Here is a 20,152-nt window from a genome sequence, read left to right as displayed (position 1 = left end):
GTAGGTCTATTCATCTCTCATTATCATCTGCCTCTTTACCCACGCACAAGCCTAGAGCTCATTTGGGCATCACCCTCAACAAAAATAAGTTCCCAGTGAATCGACTGTGGTGTAGGATAAATTAAATTAAACTATTCATAAAATAATATCATAGTAGCCTACCCTTTTTTTCAAGAGTTTTTAATATAAATTAGTTTTTTTATAATTTGCGTTATTTTATTGTAAACCCTTTCAAAAAAGGGTACTATATGTAATTTCATAAATAAAAAATAAGTAGCCCTGAATACACATACATTTCAAATTAAACTAATCAATATTTCGTGAAGCATCTCTTTATTATCAGTATTTTAAAACTCTTACTCAGAACAAGGAACATTTAGCTCTACTCTTGTTTGATTCTCAAAGGCGGTGATAAGAAGGAAATTGGCAACCATCCCGTCCTGTCTGTCATTTCCACTTTCTCCCTATAGTGAATATTCTAGAATGTTTAGTATAATAATATTAGTAGTAGTTAATATTGTATTAGTCTGAGTTATATTTTACTAAATTAAATTAAGTTCAAGTGTTATATTAGTTTCATATTATTAAGTGTAATTGAGCTTTAAATTATTAATGTATAATTTTGAATGCTGATATTTTATTGTGTTTTTTGAGGAAATAAACTTGTTTGTTTTTCAGATTAAGCGTGCTGGAGAAGCGCCGTATCGAGGGCTGCCTGTGCCGGGTGCCGTCTTCGTTCTACAACCACGTGTGGGACGTGATGGAGCGAACGCCGGGCGGACTGCGCGTGCGCGGGTACATCTTGCCGCAGCAACCCACCCTCTCCGAGATGACTCGCTCCGAACTCACCTTCGCGCTCCTAGTCGAGCAGACGCTCAACCGCATACACCAGCCCGAGTACCGCCAGATCATTGTCGAAGTGAGTTCACCAACTAATAAAATAATAAATTGTATCAATTTAATGTATTTTATATTATTTTAAATGAATTAAAATGTGATAAATTATATTCAATATATTATATTGAACACAATATCATATAGTTCAGCTAATTATATTGATCAACTAATATAACCCTATCGGGCTTATGCATAGGGTTGTCCACTTATATTTCACATTTTTATATATTTCTTTGTTATGTTGTATTGAATTTGTTTGTGGAATAACTAGTAATACTGTTCTAGATTAATACATTTCATTGGGATTTGGAGCTGCCAAATTCAAGAGATTCCAATTTATTCATGTAAATATAATTCGTAATGAAAATAAATGATGAAATGTCCATGCCTACCGGCGGGATTCGAACCCACAACCAGGCAGTGCTCAAGAATAGTATATAGAAGGTTGCCTTGATCGCATAAGACGCGTGGAGAACGCGGCCAGCTATGGTGTGACGTCATGCTCCGACCTCTCGGCCCGGCTTAACATGCATTCAAACGTAAAAATGCCCAACTTTGAGCCCTCATAGCAAATTAACCATCAACACTACATAGAAGAGAGTGACATAAAATTGTTCAGCATTTTATCCTCTTTGAAACAATATCAAAACCAATTTTTAATAAAAATCCTATAAATGTTACCGGCAAGTCTAAAGCAAATCTTTTGAGTACACGATTCGATTCAATACATACCATTTCAAATACGTTTTTTTGTATGTTCTCTTTCTTTTTTGCGTCGTTCTAGTTCTTTCTCTTGTTTAGATTCTCATTTAGAAATTTCATCCTTACGAAAGTCCTTAGTCTGTGGAAAAAAATAACAACTTCTTCAGGAATTTCAGGATATTTTTCTGATGATGGTAACGATTTTTTATCAGCAACTCCTGAAACAATGCGTATCCATCAACGGTTGCCTAACATTATCACAAAAATAAACAGTGTAGATCAGCTCTGAGAATGTATGAACATCATTTAAAATGTATATAGATTTTTATTTATCCTAATTATGAACGTCTTTCAATGACTTCAATACTGTTATTTTATAAAGACATAAAGTGAATTTCACTACCGTAAGGTAGTTGAAAAATGCTATGGTATTTGAAGTTATAATTAGTTGAAGTATTTGAATTATAATTAAGATCTATTCTTGCTTTACACAAGTGTTCTTTGCTCTCATAAGTATCCCAAGGACACTTCCAAATAAAAAATAACATTCTGCCTTGAATAATATGATATTTCCTTTGTATATTTGTGTTCCATGAAAAGAATCAATAAAATGTACATCATCATTAACAATCATCATTAATAATAATAATAATAATATAATAATAATACTGCACTGAGTAGAAACAAAAACACCATAAAAGAGCAAATTGTTGGCACTATGCTTTCCTGTAGACAACTGAATAATTATTAGTAACCAGACAGTTCAACGATCTAAAAGTAGCTTGTAACCATGGTGAACAGTTCCATGTATTCGCTAAACTAATATTCCAGGTATTCGTCAATAAATATAGTCCTAAACAAACAGTCATATTATACAAAAAGTTCGCGACTAGCATTCCGGGCGACGATACTATCAAATTTCACAAATGATTGTCAAATAAAAAACAATAATTTTTAAATATAATTGGACGAATAGCATAAAATTATATTTGTTCTCTTTATTTTGTCGTATTATTCTTCAAAATGAGTCCAAAACAAGTAAATTGCCAGCCTTTTCACAAATGAATCGGTTTTACTGATTGAATATAGTGATAGATTCAAGGGCTTTCTATACTTTTCGAAATTAATCAATGTTTTCAAAAGACATATTGATGTGAAGCTAGTTTCTTTATGAATTGCATATTCATATATTTTATCAATACAGCGGTTTTTATGTGAGGAATTGATATTTGACGCTGTGTTGTGTATGTAATTCATATGGGAAGCCGGTGTTTGCCGGCCGAAAGGTCGAAGTCTGACGTATGCTCATAGCATCTCTTGCGCGTACGTAAACGCGATCGACGCAACCTGCCATATACTATTTATCCTTCGGCAGCGCTAGCAGACTGAAAGGTGTAACACATTAGTTAACTCTGGCTAACCTTAATTCGTAATTTCTGAAACCAATCATACCTTATCAATTCTGTTTTTTATCACAGTTGTTGTGCATCGTCTTCACGATATTGAACCGAAATCCAGAGTTGAGCTTCCGGAATCAATTAGATCTTGACCAGCTGGTTACTGATGCCTACACCATGTTTTGTAAGGTGAGTTGAACATAACGATCTTGAAATTTCTACAATTTAGTTTGTCACTAGTCAAAATAGTGACACAATATAGTTATCTTATTAATTTATCGTAATGATATACGAAGGTCTTTTTTCAACCTCCGATTGGCCATAAATAAAAGACAAATGTATATAGAAGAATTTTTTTCCACCAAAAGTTACTTACACTTTGGGCCGGTTTCCGAGCTCGGGATTTAGCTAAGTCCTAGACTTTAAACATCTGGAGTCAAAAAATTAGATAGGGATTGCCATGTATTCCAATATTTATTATTTATTTGCAATGCAAATAACACTATTTAATAACATTGAAAGATAAAATAATAAGGTAGTCCTTGTGCTATTTTTCTTCCAAATTTATAAATGACAAAGTCCAAGATAAGGTGAGAATTTCACGTGTACAATTTTTATAAAATTTTGGTCCAAAATAAACATTAGAACTATAAATTTTGAATTTAGATGGCTTAAATTGATAAATTAATTAGAAATATTCCACTCAATTACCACTTTTAACGAATAATATTGAGTTATTTAAGAAATCTGGAACTATTCAAGAAACACAAACTCGTAAACACCAAAGCTCAGCTGAAAAGTGATTTTGATTGATTCCAATTCAAAAGTTACATCATAGTATAGATGTCCATATACATAGCCTGATACATCTATCTTCTATCTATATCTATAAGAAACTAAGCTCCGACAGACTGAAATCACACCACAGCCCAAACTTCTGAGCCCAAAAACTTGAAATTTTGCACAATTGTTTATGGTAGCCTCAAAACATTCACTAAGAAAGGATTTTCAGAAATTTACCCCCCTGAGGGAGCTGGGCCCCCCCCCAATTTTTTTTCACTTTTTAACCGCTCATTGCACAGCAAAGTCATGAGGAACTTTTTTGTTCAGCTACGAAATAGTTATTTGTGCAACTAGTGCGCAAAGTGACAGTTTGCTGCACCAAAAGAAACATTCACGCACGAGCCGTAGGCGAGGGCGGAATGGTTTCTTGAGTGCAGCAGAGGAACTTTGCGTACATATTTCACATTAAATTTTTCCAACAGTTACCATTGAATAAGAGAAGTGGTTGATTATGGGGTAAAATGATGGCTGAAATCCATCAAATGTTTGTCTGTATAACTTTGTTATAAATAATAACTTTCATTTATTTTAAAATTGATAATCCAATTGAAAATTAATAATCGATCATTTTTTCAAATTAAAAATTTACTTAATCCATTAATTTGAAAATTTGAATAATTTGAGTGAATTTTAATTTCTAAATAATTTTTCAACCATTTATGAATGAAAAAAATATTATTTGAAATAATAATATTTTAATAATATTTCAATATTATTCTCATTTTTATTTATTTGAAAATCAGAAAAAATATAGATTCGCATTCAAAATGCAAATATATATATATATATATATATATATATATATATATATATATATTATATATGCATAAAATAAAAAAATTGCAATAAAATACAATAAAAAAATTCTAATATAACAATAAACGTTAAAAGTCATCACAGTCATATCGTAATATAATATAGATTCGCATTTTGGGACAGGACACGCCAACAATGTCAACAGCTGATTGGGATGGCTGCAAGATAATACTCAAAGTATTAAGAGTAGGCAAAGTGATACTTTGAGAGCGTAAAAGTGATTCTTTGCGTTCTGTAATCAATGCAGGAATGGTCACTTTCCAAGGTAACTGTAGGAAAAAAATTATATCTATGCAGAAAAATTCCTATCAGGAGCACAGGGGGTTAAAGAGAGGGCATTTTTCGAAAATTTTGTTGTAAAATCACACTACAGCTCAAACTAATTGACCTACAGACTTGAAACTTTGCACAAATATTCTTTAAACTTGCTAGATGCGCATTAAGAAGGGATTTTGAGATATTTTGCCTCTAAGGGTTTCAAAGGATGAAAAAGGATTCTATTAAGTAAGGTTATGAACATGGTAAGGTGAACGCCATATGGACTGAAATAATTGACACTGATATTCTAACCTATGTTGTAATCATTGGAAAGCTTAAAATATCTTATCAATAAGCTGATCCAATAATTTTGGTTATCGAGAGCGGCGAACTTGCCACGTGGTTGTTCCATTTGTATGCTTTGCCAGTTTGGTTTGCATCTTCTATCAGCTGTATATGGAGTCTCATACATTCCTATTAGAACAGAGCACAGAGATTTTTTTTTGGTTAGGAGTTTGTTGATAATTCTTTTTTCAAATCAAATTTAGTTGCCTTAAAACATTACTTGAAACGTTCTTAATAATAGACAATAAGATTACGAAAACAAAATGTCAAACATTACCTACATTTATTTGTAGCATGGCCAGAAAAAGACAAAATTGAGTACTAACCGTGAGTTCATTTAATATAACTTTTTTTTTTTTTTTGTTAATATTTTTTTAATAAAAAGTACGAGTTGATGAGAGATGTGAGTAATTCCTAATATTTGATCCCAATGTTTTCATATTGTAGTAATCGGGATCACTGCTATCAAAAGTTTTTTTCTGTAGCTAATAAATAATTTCATATGTAGTTATTGATTGTCCATAATGTATCCAGTGTCCATAATGGAAGTGATTGAACTACTCAAAATTAATGGCTTACTGGTCCCTCATAGAATTTATAGTATTACTGGTGATTGAGCCTGTCTTTTTTCAGCGTTGACTATTAATAATAAAGCTTTATTTAAAACTAGCTCACCCGGCGAACTTTGTACTGCCAAAAAGTTAATGTATCTCATGTCACATTTGACTGTATTTGGTGAATCATGAAATTTATCTGACAATCAATATTTTCATTTACATCTCAATACGGACTTCCTATGTGCTAGTCTACAGCATTCATTATTCCGGAAACATATTCTTCTCAATCAATTGGTTATAATATCTATTAGTAAAGTGTTGAATTACAAAAAATGGATAGGTTAAATCAGTATTTCAACGATTAATTCAATATTTTCATTGTTGTTGATTGTCAATAGATGGTCCAAGAAACATGCGATGTACGATGAATCACACAGAATTCCATATTCTTTTCATCTTCCATTTTAGGATGAATCTAAGCTGAGCTACATTAAAAAAAGTAATTATTCTGTCATTCTTCAGTAATTAAGAATTGCAATATGAACAAAACTCTCTTCATGAGGTGGATTATGAACAACTCTCTTTTGCAGGTGAATTAATTTTTCTCAACATTTTCCAGTTTCTCAATAATAGGGGAGTGATAATTTTGTATAGGTCTTCTAAGGAACCATTATCTACAGCTGGTACTAATCAACTACACCTTCAACTCCAAACTACCGTTTTAATACCAGTAAACAATTTATCACAGGGTGACGTGTTTATTATAGCTGGTATCTTTAGATGCTAATCAATTATCACAATATGATCTTGATCATGATCATCTTTTCGTTCTTCGGTAGCCGCTCGGCGACCAATTTGGAAAACATAGGTCTGTAAAATAGATTAATAAATAATTATTGTTGGCCCCTCCCTTTTAAAATTTTTGTTCAGAAACCATCCCCAATATTCACACAACATATTCCCAAAGTTTGATGCCGTTATGTCAAGTAGTTTTCAAGTCTACAGGGAATAAACACACAAACAGACATTCATTTTTATATATCATAGATTTACATTCGGCTCAAACAAAAGCCTCTCTAAATGGAGGTAGAATGATAAGGTTGACAACTTTCATTTCTGTTGTTTTAACCTTTTTGTTTTCAAATCACTTCCAAAAAGTTCATGTCGTACCTACTATTGTGTTTGAGACACTTCTGGCGCTATCATAGTTTCACCACTACTCTGTTCCACAGTCCTATCTCTTGCAGTCGTTAACTATTATCTTCTATAAATAAGAGAGAGTAGGGTTGTCTTTGTCGTGTGTTCGTTTGTTCGCATCAAAACATGTCAACTTGTGAATTCCGGAAAAACGGGAATGATTTAGATCTCCAAATTTTGCACATAGATTCTAAAAATATCAATCTCATAGACTCGAAGCCCAAATTCAATTTTCCTTTTAGATTTTTCATAATTAATGTTCAAATTTAATTTATGGAGATACGATTTCATACAGCGAATTCACCAAATCATATGATTTTCTATTTTGCTTTCTACCTGATTCCACTTAACCTCAATAATATTGTTTTAAAAATATTGATAATATTTTTAATAATAATATATTATTATTATTATTATGATTATCATATTATTATTATTATATATTATTATTATATTATTATTATTATTATCATTATTATTATTATTATTATTATTATTATTATATTATTATTATTATTATTATTATTATTAATATAACAATAGTATTGTTGATAATTATGAATATTTCAATTTAAAACTCTGTATAATAATATAGTGAACTAGCAGTTACCCGTGCTTCGCTACGGGGAACATGACAGAAAAGGATTTTTTTATTGGACTGATATTGGTATTGGCTTCTGATGAATAAAAACTGTATGTTGTAAAAAAATTGACATAATTATTATCTTTACTATAAGTCAAACAGGCTTTTCATTTGATAATTGAGTGAATGAGACAGCAATCAGACATCTGAGTCGGGGGAAAAATATACAATGAATAATAATAATAATAATAATAATAATAATAATAATACATTTTAATCCCATTAATATACAAATAAGCAATCTAATCAATAAAATTTACACAATATTCAAATACAATTTATGAAATTTTTTTACAAATATAAATAAATTTCATTTTTTGGAAATTAACCTACTCAACTATGGAAAACCCATGTTCTAGAGCAGGTGTAATAGTAATACATTAAGTTTAGAGTGGGGGTGCAAATAACCCCTGAGAAAGTGAGCTTACAAATATTGTTCGAAATTTATGTTTCCTATATTATGCCTTCCAGTTGTTTGATCCAGTTTTCCAGTTTTTAATGGCGCATTTAAATTTTCTTGAGTTTTCTATTATCTTGATGTGCACAGGAAGTAAATTGTGGTATTTTGGTGCTAGATGGTTGAAGTAGTGTTGTTGGTATGTTGCCTTCCTAGCCAAGTTCGTGATGAGAAGGCTTCTATTCCTTGTGTTATGACAGTGGTTTCTGTTTTGAAAGCTTTCTGGGTTTTTGTGTAGTCTGCAAATAATTCCTAGGGAGTAGAGTTGTCTTGCGTCCATCACACCAAACTCATTGTAGAGCTGGTCTGACGGATAACGAAGAAAGTGGCTTCTGCTTGATGATTTTGATTATTAGTTTTTGCACTTTTATAAGGGGGTCGAGGTGAACGTAGTTTGTTCCTCCCCATCCTACAATTTTATAGGTACGCAAAAACTGAACTAATAATGTGTTTGTCCATCAGTTCGCCGTGCAGCTCGCCATACAATATTTGGCTATCCATCACAAGTGGAAAACATGCGAACATGAATACAGAAGTATGGGCCATTTTTTATTTGATTAAATTCATGTTTTGAACAATTCATTGTTACGAATGACAAATTGATAGGAGCTTACAAATATTTTCTAATTCAAATGAAATAACTTCTGGAAAAATAATGATTGGATAAATACCAATATTTAATTATTGTTGACCAAGAACTCAGTACATCGACAATTCATTCAACTAATTCGGTACTGATAAAATTATAATCATTTTTTTTATTGATAATCAATTTCATCAACAACTAATCATAAACTGACTGAAAAACGTACTTCAATTTCCATGAATTCAATTAATATAATTATATAAATCTAAAGTGTAGGTCATATTTTATCTAAATTCACAAAGAGTTCGATTCTTGTTGGCAAGAAATCATTGTTATTTCACTAAAAGATAGGATAAAATGAATAGTTTCCCTTCCAGGGGGAGCTTTGACAACCCACAAGACTCATTTTTCATTAAAATAAATATCGAGAAAGAGCATAGGACCTTATTTTTTTGTTCAGCTTGCCAAAATACCCCTCATTTCAATATTAAAATTTTCGACTGACTGTACAGTGAGTCAATCATTCCATCAAGGCTGGAATAATTTTGAAATTGTAATTAAATAAAAATGGCAGAAAATAATTATCATGTAAATATCAACACCTTTAATAATTAAATTTATTAAAGACATATTAACTGCATGCGTTTTCATATTGCCGATACAGCATTGATAAAACTGCAGACGTTTATTTAGCAGTCTCAAAAAACTGTTCTAGCTGAAAAATTGATAATCCAAGCCACTTGTAGGCCTATACATTGCATCAGGAAAACGAAGTTCAAAACTATGGTTTTCCTAAACATATGTTTTTGAGATAATTTCTTTGATGCAGCTGTTTCACATTCACCATTATATTATACAGAGTTTATGAAAATAAAAATATTTATTGATTACCAAAACAATACTTTTATTATATTAATCATAATAATTAATTATCAAAACAATACTTTTATTTATTAGTAATAATAATATTATTAACATATTTATCAATTATCAGAACAATATTATTGAGGTTAAGTGGAATCAGGTAGAAAGCAATAGTAGAACAGATGTTCTTTTTTGAATTTCTATCATATTATTTTGTTTCTTTCAATGATTACAACATATGTTAGAATATCACATGTCAATAAATAAATTATCCCATTTCCATATGGCGTTCACCTTACCATGTTCATAACCTTACATAATAGGATCCTTTGAAATCCTTAGAGGCAAAATATCTAAAAATCCGTTCTTAGTGCGCGTCTAGCATGTTTGAAGAATATTTGTGCAAAGTTTCAAGTCTGTAGGACAATTAGTTTGAGCTTTAGTGTGATTTTACATAAAAATTTTCGAAAAATGCCCTCTCCTGGACCCCCCTGTGCTCCTGATCGAAATTTTTCTGCATAGATCTAATTTTTTTTCATAGCTGAACAAAAAAGTTCCTCATGACTTTGCTGTGCAATGAGCGGTTGAAAAGTACAAAATTTTGGGGGGGCCCCAGCTCCCTCAGGGGGGCAAATCCTTTCTTAGTGGATGTTTTCAGGCTACCATAAATAATTGTGCAAAATTTCAAGTTTTTAGGCTCAGTAGTTTGGGCTGTGGTGTGATTTCAGTCTGTCGGGGCTTAGCCTTTTATAAGTATAGAGAAGATGTGAAAGAGCTGCATCAAAGAAATTATCTCAAAAACATCTGTTTAAGCTGGGTATTCCTTTGTGCGTAAATGCCGTCCTCGACCAGGACAGGGAGAAAATCTCAGATTGGGTAGATTTCAATTTGTCTACATAACCTAAAAGATTACGTTCAATTATGTTTTAATGGGGCAGGTTGAGCTTAAACTTTTTTAAACTTTTAAATGACAATATGTTGATATTATTAGAAATTTTTGATTCTTCAATAATAAATACAAAAAAAAAGTTATTTGATCAGCTGTTTTAGCACACTTGAAATTTGGACAATATGAATGTCAACAATTAATTCTTCAATTAATTAAACAGTTAATGTTTAATTTTCAATTTTCACCTAAAATTGAAAATAAGCTCGGAATTTGAGAAAATGTGAATATTCAATTGCAAACTGTTGGCAACTGTTGATTCTATTACATCATCCACTATGAAGAGATAGCAGACCTCGTGTGTCTCCAGCGTTATTGATCTGTCACCAACTGGCTCAGATCTTTGAATAGACTTGAGATGCGCGTAAACACTAGTGTCAGGTGATCAATTTTCATAATGGAAAGGAAAGTTGTGTGAGTGCGGCACACCAGATTTTTCATTGAGTTTTCAAATTTCTTGATCAAATTCGTACTTGGTATGGATGTTTGTTGAATTCTCCACATCATTCCTGTTTCAAATTTCAAAGAACTATTAAACTGAAATAAAATAATTCTCATAATATCCCAAGCAAGTCTTGAGAAATAGAATCATATTTACAAATTTTGATAATAATTGAATATTTTTTACAAATTTTGAATCGAGCCTGTAAGTCTCTTGTGACTTTTGACGGAAGGAAGGAAGCTCAAATGGAGCTTGCGAGCGAAGCGAGCCTGCTAATCCTATTTCTGGATGATCCAACCGGGGGTCCAGGGGGAGGAGCCCCCTGGCCAGACGGATAAGGCGAACGAAGCGAGCCTGCCAGCTAGTGTTATAATAATAAGAAAGAACAATTTTCAAATAGTTGGAATAAAATTGTCTTAAACAAACAATTGGTTGAAAAATTGAAATAGACCAGGATAACTTAAAAATAATACGAAATTAGGTAGGAGGTAGTAAGCCTACTTTTTGGAAATTATTGAAAAAAGGAAAATTCATATTCTAATCTATGGTCTGCATAATTTTTCCGTCTCCGTACTCCGTATTTCTCTTTTGTATTTTTCTGATCCATTCACAAACCTAAATCCCATGATAAATTTTGAAAAATCTAAATTTGATGAATGATTTGTTCAGGATGGTGACTTGAAAGAGCCAAGCATCGAGGTGTTCTTCTCATCAGAGCAATCCATCACCACCGGTTACTTGGCACGAGCAGTTGTCAACAATGTCCTGAAAGGAGGTCAACTGCTGCAGAGCACCGCCACCTCTGATGCTATCGCGTCAAGGAAGGGCAATGCTGACCAATGTAGATTGCAGTAATTTATATTCCTATGACTGTGGGTATGTCTTGTCAGACCCCATTTATAGACCGGTTGTTTATAGATTTATTTATGTTTGTAACTTGTTTATTTTTGACTGAAATAAAGTTTATTTATTAGTAGATTGGTTTTATTCATTCATCTCATGGTATAAAATCTGTTCTGTTATAAAGAAAAGAATTGGCTTATACATGTACGGGATAGGAAATACACGATTGACGCATCAACACGCCTGAACTACTGAACTGATTCACTTGAAATTCTTCTTTTGGATTTTGAATTCACTGAGGATGGATATAGGCTTATTCTTATTGATATAAATAATTTAAATTTAATAAATGAAACAAATTTATTGAATTTGTGATTCAAAGTTCACTTGACAATAGAAGCCCAACCAAACAGAGCTATCTGAAAGTTAATCCTTAGTGTAATTGGTAGCACGCGTGACTCATGAATGAACGTTCCGGGTTCGAGACAAATTATTTCATTCTTCTCTGAAAATTTTCAACTCCGATGAAGATTATCAATCAATTATTTTAACAAAATAATAGATACTATTCTATTTTTATGATTCCTGGACATAAGGAGATTGAATTTCGCAACACAACGTTTTTCCCAGTGCAAAGCACGGGTCACATGCTAAAATACATATTAGTTTATCTTATAAACTATAAATTTTACACTACAGTCAGTGTAAAAGTAAAAAATCTGGTGTGGTACACTCACACAACTTTCCTTGTTCATTGAACTGTAAGCACCATTCTTAAACGAGAATAATTTAGGGAAATAACATAATGACGATTGGCAGAATTGACAGAATGACAACATATTTAAAACTACGATCAGACTTCTGTATATATAATTGTTTTCAGAGTACTTTTTCCTTTGTGTAAATTATTGTGAAATTCGATGATTTTTTTAAAAGTCGTCAAAACAGCTGTTCTACAGATGAAATATCTCGACTATGTGTTCTTTTTATGAAGTGCTCTACCTACCTACCTCATGCACGAGAAGGAGGTTACAAAGTCCATTTCTCAAGGATGGGGTGGACCCCCCATCAGTTTCCCAGGCAGGAGACTCATGCCAGTTGATAGAGCTGATAAATAACTATCCATGGTATAAATTTGAAGAAAATCGATAGGGTCATTTTTGAGAAAACCGTGAAAAACATGGCTTTTTAGTGATTATCCGCCATTTTTCTCAAGAATATTACGGAGCTCCTGCAATTTTCCCAGAAATGAGACTCATGTCAGTTGATAGGGCTTATGAATAGCTATCCATGGTATAAATTTGAAGAAAATCGATAGAGCAGTTTTCGAGAAAACCGTGAAAAACATGGTTTTTTAGTAAATATCCGCCATTTTGAATTCAATTTTATTGAATTTCTTATTGGCAGATCTGTTTGTATATCATGTGATGTTACTTAATCACATGATAACTGTTTGATAAAATAATAAGTTTTTTACTGAGTTTAGTTTGTTATCTACGTAAATAAAGATGGTTGCTTCAAATGGCTAAGAATTTATTAAGATATTTAAACATGGCGCAGTCAAGCAATTGAACAGAAAAGGAGAATGATAACGACAGGATTAAGTGAGTAATAAGATTGGGTAATTATCATATTATTATATTTTTTCTTAAAAGACGAACATGGATTTCAACAAGCCAGAACCGTTACTAATGCAACGGGGAAAATGTTTCACAAAATTTCGAATTATTCAGGAAAAATATCGTAAATTATTTTATAGCGACTGAGACAAATAAAAAATCCAACCAAATTCAAGTTGCAAGATTTAAAAACTTGTTAGGCAATAAAGCTTTGATTTTATATGAATCGTTACAAGATGTGAATGAGCCAGAAACGGTAGAATCAATATTAAAAATATTAGAGAGCTATTGTTTACCAAAAAAAGAATGAGATCATGAATGTATACAATTTTATAGCTTGCAAACAAGAGGAAGGTCAATAATTTAATTCATTCTATGCAACTTTGAAGGGGCTAGTGACAAGATGCGAATTTGGGGAACAAGAGAATAAGTTATTGAAAACTATGATTGCATTGGGGTTAAGGTCGAAAGAAATGCAACAACGTGTGTTGCGAGACAACGCCTCGTTGGAGAAAATAATTGATTATTGTCGCAGTGTTGAAATAGGTGAAAAACATGAGAAGTCAATAAGTGAAGAAAAGTCTCGAAAGGAAGTGCACCCAGTTTCCAAGTATGATAAAAGGAAAACAAACTCATATCAGAAGATTGTATGCGGCTATTGCGGAATGCAGCATGTAAAAGGTAGGAGCTGCCCAGCGTCTGGTAAAAGCTGTAATAAATGTGGTAAGATGAATCATTTTAGCAAAATGTGCCTGAATAAAGCTAGAAGAAATAATTTCAGAGTGAGTGAGCAAAGGCTACCTCAACCATTACATAATGTTGTGGAAAGTCCAACAGCAATAGAAGAAGCTCACGAGTTTGTTGATTCAGTATATCTAGTTAACACTGTCAATGAAAAGGCTTGGTTCAAAACATTATTAATTGAACATAAACCAGTAAACTTCAAATTAGATACAGGAGCAGAAGTGAATATATTGCCATATGAAATTGTGAAAGACAGTGTGTTATTGAGTAGGTTGAAAAAGAGTAGTGTTCGGTTAGAAGCATACGGAGAATTTAAAATTTCACCTCTGGGTCAGTTCACTGCTCAAGTGGAATCAGAAAAAATATTTGATTTGATAAACTTTGTTGTGGTCAAAGAGAGTACAGTACCGATTCTAGGCCTTGAAGCTTGTATTCAGTTGAATCTGGTGAAACGAATTGATGAAGTTCAGAAGCAAAGTAGTAACAACAATGTGAAGGATAGAACGTATTTTTTTGAAACGTATTCTGATGTGTTTACTGGCCTTGGTTGTTTCCCCGACAAGTGCAAAATTCGATTAAAAAGGGACGCAATGCCACATGCCAGTTCAGCGAGACGTATACCAATGAAGATTCAGGACAAATTTAAAGAAAAACTTGATGATTTGATAACCATGAAATTATTGAAAAGGTTGAGGAGCCCGTTGAATGGGTTTCAAATGCTGTGATAGTAGAGAAACCTGATGGATCCTTAAGAATTTGCATAGACCCTGTACATTTGAACAAGTACATTGTAAGAGAAAGAGTTACAATCCCAACAATACAGGATATTCATCCTCGTCTAGCAAATAAAGAGTACTACAGCGTTCTTGACATAAAAGATGGATTTTATCACATACTCCTTGATGAACAATCTGCTAAATATTGCAATTTTAGCACTATATTTGGAACTTATAGATTTTTACGTTCTCCTTTTGGCTTATGTAATTTACCAGAATTGTTTCACAAATGTGTTTCAAAGTATTTTGAAGATATTCCAGGAGTAGTGGTTTATTTCGATGATATTTGCATTGCTTCAAACAGCAAAGAAAAACATGACGAGACAGTGAAACAGGTCTTGGAACGAGCGAGGAAATCAAACATCAAATTTAATTTCAAGAATTTCAATATTGCGTACCTGAAGTGAAGTATTTAGGAATGCTGTTTAATAAATCAGGAATGCTTCCTGATCCAGGAAAATAAAGGTTATTAATGATCTCCCCGACCCAACAAATAAAGCTGAACTACAACGTCTGTTGGGGATGGTCAACTATTTGAGAATGTTCATCCCAAATATGTCACAAATAGTGTCACCATTGAGAGAATTATTGAAGAAAGACGTCTCTTGGTGTTGGACAGAGATTCATGTAAATGCAATCAATAACATTAAAAAGGTTCTTACAAGTGACAAGGTAAATGCTCCCTTTGATTATAAGATTCCAGTTTTAATCCAATGTGATGCATCACAAGGCGCTTTAGGATGCTGTTTACTACAGAACAACAAGCCAATATTTATTTCTCATCACGATCTATGAACTCTTCTGAATGTGAATATGCCCAAATTGAGAAGGAACTCCTTGCTATTGTATTTGCTTGTGATAAATTTCACACCTATATCTACGGTCATGATGAATTGACTATACATACTGATCATATGCCATTAGTTTCAATAATGAAGAAACCATTAAACAACATACAGAATAACAGAATTCGTCGATTGAGACTAAAACTAATGCCTTACCGCTTTAGCCTCCAGTACTTACCTGGGAAAAACATGTATATTGCTGATTATTTGTCAAGGTGCGGTGTAAGAACTAAAGAAAAAGTTGATTTGAGCATGGCGGATATGGTTCATTGTGTTACTGAGAATGGCGAAGTTGAATTTTCAGAGAAACGCTTGAATGAATTTGTAGCAGAAACACAGAATGATGATGTTCTTCGGAAAGTTATAGATTATTGTGAAAATGGCTGGCTTAATAACATTGTTGATGGAGGAGAACTAAGGCATTTTTTCAAAATAAGAATGAAATACAATTTAGCAAGGGTCTATTGTATTATAATTCAAGAATTATTATACCCAAGAATTTGAGAGATTTTATCTTGAATAGGCTCCATGAAACGCACTTAGAGAAACAAAAATGAACAGCATTGCCTCAAAATTTTATTATTGGCCAGGAATAAGAGCAAACATAAAAAATCTGGCTGAATCCTGCACGCTTTGCCAAAAATATAGAAGGTCCAATGTAAGAAGTCCAATGCTTTCTCATGAAATACCCGATTTTCCATTTTTAAAAATTGGAGTGGATATAGCTGAAGTAAAAGGAATAGCTTATCTCATAGTTGTGGATTATTATTCAAGGTGGCTTGAAATAACAAAAATGAACAGTAAGACAAGTTCGGCTGTTAAATCTATTTTATCCCAGTTATTTGGCAGGTTTGGAATTCCGCAGATTATAATAGCTGATAATAATCCGTTTGGCTCCCAAAAAATGATACAGTTCGCAAAGGAGTGGGATTTTAAAATTATTACAATAAGTCCTCGTTATTCTCAGTCTAACGGCTTAGCTGAAAAGGGGGTGGACATAGCAAAGACTATGATAAGAAAGTGTGCTGAAAGCAAAACCGATTTAAACTTGAGTTTGCTTAACTATCGGAATAGTTGTGTTGCGGGTCTCAATTATTCTCCTGCTCAGTTAATGTTTGGTCGAATGATAAGAACAAAGTTCCCTTATCCTCAAGATAGTTTGAAACTTCATCAACTTCCTCGGGAAGAAATAGCAGTGCAAATGAAGAACCATAAATTTCAACAGAAAGAAACATACGATAAGCAGTCACGGAAACATGTATCTTATTTCAAAGAAAATCAGCCCATTTATATCCAAGATTGGAGAACAAAATTATGGGAGCCTGGAGTAGTTATTAATGAAGCTGATGCCCCACGGTCCTATGTGGTGAAGTCCAATAGTGGAAGAAATGAGAGGTTTTTAAGAAGACGATGAAATCAAAGGAAAGGTTGAAAAAGGAAATGTTTGAGAAAGTAAAAGGGGAAGATGTTTGTATATCATGTGATGTTACTTAATCACATGATAACTGTTTGATAAAATAATAAGTTTTTTACTGAGTTTAGTTTGTTATCTACGTAAATAAAGATGGTTGCTTCAAATGGCTAAGAATTTATTAAGATATTTAAACAAGATCGTCATGGTATAAGGACCTTAAGTTTGAAATTTCAAGTCAATCGGTTGATTAGGAATAGAGTTATCGTGTTCACAGACATACACACACACAGACCAACACCCAAAAATCATGTTTTTGGACTCAGGGGACCTTGAAACGTATAGAAAACTTCAAATTAGGGTACCTTAATTTTTTTTGGAAAGCAATACTTCCCTTACCTATGTTTCCTAGAATAGCATCGCAAATATTGATGAATCAAGTATTTCTATGAGTTCATAATCTTTGTCAGTCTTATTATGAAATAGGCCTACGGTAATAATAGTAGTGACTCCACTCATTCATCTCCAGCGTTCTGTCAGAATGATTATTCACTATCCGAACTAGAAAAATTATTGAAAAGTACACTCCATAGGGCAGTAACAGGTAAAGTTCACGTTACCTTTAAAAACCCTTCACCTCCTTAGATGTTAAAGTCAACTTAATTTGGCGCTCCTAATAATTGTCCATTTTGGGCTGCCGCCCAATCATAGAATGGAAGCTGAGTCTGTACCTTGAGTTAAATAAACTAGTTCTTAGTAGACTATCCTATTCTTACAAGATTGCATGGCAGAACAGATCAAAGTATCTCATATTCATTCACACTAATCAAATAAATGTTTGACTACAATAAATTGATCTTCACATCAATTACGTAGAACAATGTCAAATAAAACATCCCCAGTCGAATGAATAAGTGTTGTTCCTTGTCGAATAAATGAATGCGAGAAGGAGGTAGCAGTTAATCAGCAGCCAGCAGCGTTGTTTGGCGTGTCGACCGAGATCTTTGCACTCAATTAGGCGACATCGGTTTGACACTCGAAAAGATGAGCTGGGGGTGGGAAAAGCGAAGGGAAGGGGAGACTGCACTGAGGAAAAGCGTGCGACCCGCCATCTGCAGACAAGAAAAGAAGGTGAAGAATAAGAAGGAGAGAGAAGATGTGTCTGGATGCCAGGGGCGCAAATGGAAGAGACATGTCAGCTGATAAGAGCTCATCCACTCGTCGACCGATCAAACCACACCGCTAAACGCTCTCTCACCGAGGCTCACTCCTCACAATGGCCTCTTTTCACACACACTTTTCACTGCACAAAGAACTGCCACGCAGATTTGAAAGTGTCTTTCATTCTCTAAGTCGCTCTAAAGTGCAAATAGCTTTTTCGGGTCGCCTGAATTGGGAATATCTGGAACTCAAAATATCTTGCAGCTGGCCGGAATTGGAAATATATGGAACTCCGAATATGTTGACAGGCGGAACTCCGAATATCGTGCAGGCCGGCGGAACTCAAAATATCTTGTCAGCTGGTGGAATTGAAAGTATGTGGAATTGGAAATATATCGAACTCGCAGTATCGATCGTTATTAGCGAGACTGTGTAAATGTGTGATGAAACAAATTTATCGCAAAACAAATATGAAGGGTTCTATAGTGAGGTCCACGTTATAATGACTATTAGATCAACTTTGGTTTTGCTATCCTTGTCTATCATTCGACAAAGCCGGTGATATTATCCTTTTCTAGGTCCACAACGATGCCAATTATGTTTATGACAGTGTAGAAATATAATTAATTAATGCAGAGAATCGGCATCGCTATTCTTCTACCTTTATCCACTGCCATTATAACGTGGACCTCACTATAATAATATAGTTAACCTAGAATAAATTCATCAACAGTCGGCAGTCTTGTTTGAAACAGATAACAGAGTTTTGAAAACTTGCAAAATATGTACATGACTATTATTTTATAAACCACTATAATTTTAATTTGTGTTTTTACTGTTGGTTATGGTATTAGTTATAAAATAAAGTAGCAATAATGTAGCATACCTAATAAAAAATCTATATTATAACAAGAAAGAAACTGACTTATATGTTGGTAAGTATTTCATTATTTAGGATTTGAATTTTCCTATTGAAATATTATGTTGCTATTTATCCATGATGACAATTAATGTTTATTTTTCAAGGTTGTTGGTCATTAACTTAGTTACATAGGTACAGTATTTTCTAATACATTTAGAGTTAAACAATAAGCAAGTTTCACTGTGAATCAATGAGATTGGTTGATCAACATTGTTTCATTGTTTATCACTTTATTTTATAATCATGGGTATCACATAAAGTAATACAATAAGAAAGACAACTATATATTTTCAATGTTTTTAATTAAAAACATCAAACTTAAAACTAGAATAGCATACCATATTTTATTGATTTGACTTATTTTGGCTATTTAGTTTTATTCTGATGATAATTCACTTAGCCTATATTTATTTAATTTATGCTAGGCTTAATTGGAAACTATTTTTCAGATAACAATAGCAATTGCTTTCCTGCATATCATCATTACTACTGCCTATATCGTACCTATATTTTGAGTTTTCTGTGGAGAACGAATGGCTCAAGTTAATGAAGCTAATGAAATATCAAAAACCTACCAAGTAAGTTTTCTTTTAATATCAACTTATTAAAACTAGATGTAAGTTACTTAAGTTTTGTGAAATGGTTTATTTACTTCTTTATGATTTAACTTCTTCAGCCCAGGCAAGTAATGCCAGGTCTTCGGCAACATTAAAAACAAGAAACTTTATAAAAGCTATAAAATATAAGTTGATGTGTTCCAATACTTACTTGCATACTTGTGATGATCCCACTGGAAGCTTTGCAGCCGTGGTCGTCGTTTGTCCGATTTAACTTGAGGTCAGACGTCCTCCCAGAACTCTTTCATGGAATAGTAGTTCTTT

The 20,152-nt window shown here is 32.9% G+C and overlaps 1 protein-coding gene and 1 long non-coding RNA gene across 2 annotated transcripts; both read left to right on the top strand.

Moving 5' to 3' along the window:
• The first annotated feature begins 658 nt into the window (after positions 1–658).
• On the top strand, positions 659–11,926 carry LOC120355806 (probable phosphorylase b kinase regulatory subunit beta). The gene is made up of 3 exons (XM_039444519.1): positions 659–919; positions 3,078–3,185; positions 11,620–11,926. Exons 1-3 carry the CDS (start codon positions 761–763, stop codon positions 11,803–11,805), a joined length of 453 nt encoding a protein of 150 aa, XP_039300453.1. The 5' UTR covers positions 659–760; the 3' UTR covers positions 11,806–11,926.
• Positions 11,927–19,062: 7,136 nt separating this feature from the next.
• Positions 19,063–19,849, top strand: LOC111055886. Its single transcript, XR_005573844.1, has 2 exons — positions 19,063–19,284; positions 19,721–19,849. It is a non-coding gene; the product is annotated as an uncharacterized LOC111055886 (long non-coding RNA).
• Positions 19,850–20,152: the final 303 nt, after the last annotated feature.

This window comes from Nilaparvata lugens, unplaced genomic scaffold (assembly GCF_014356525.2).
Source record: "Nilaparvata lugens isolate BPH unplaced genomic scaffold, ASM1435652v1 scaffold4867, whole genome shotgun sequence".
NCBI lineage: Eukaryota > Metazoa > Arthropoda > Insecta > Hemiptera > Delphacidae > Nilaparvata > Nilaparvata lugens.
This window is presented reverse-complemented; position numbering and strand designations above follow the sequence as displayed.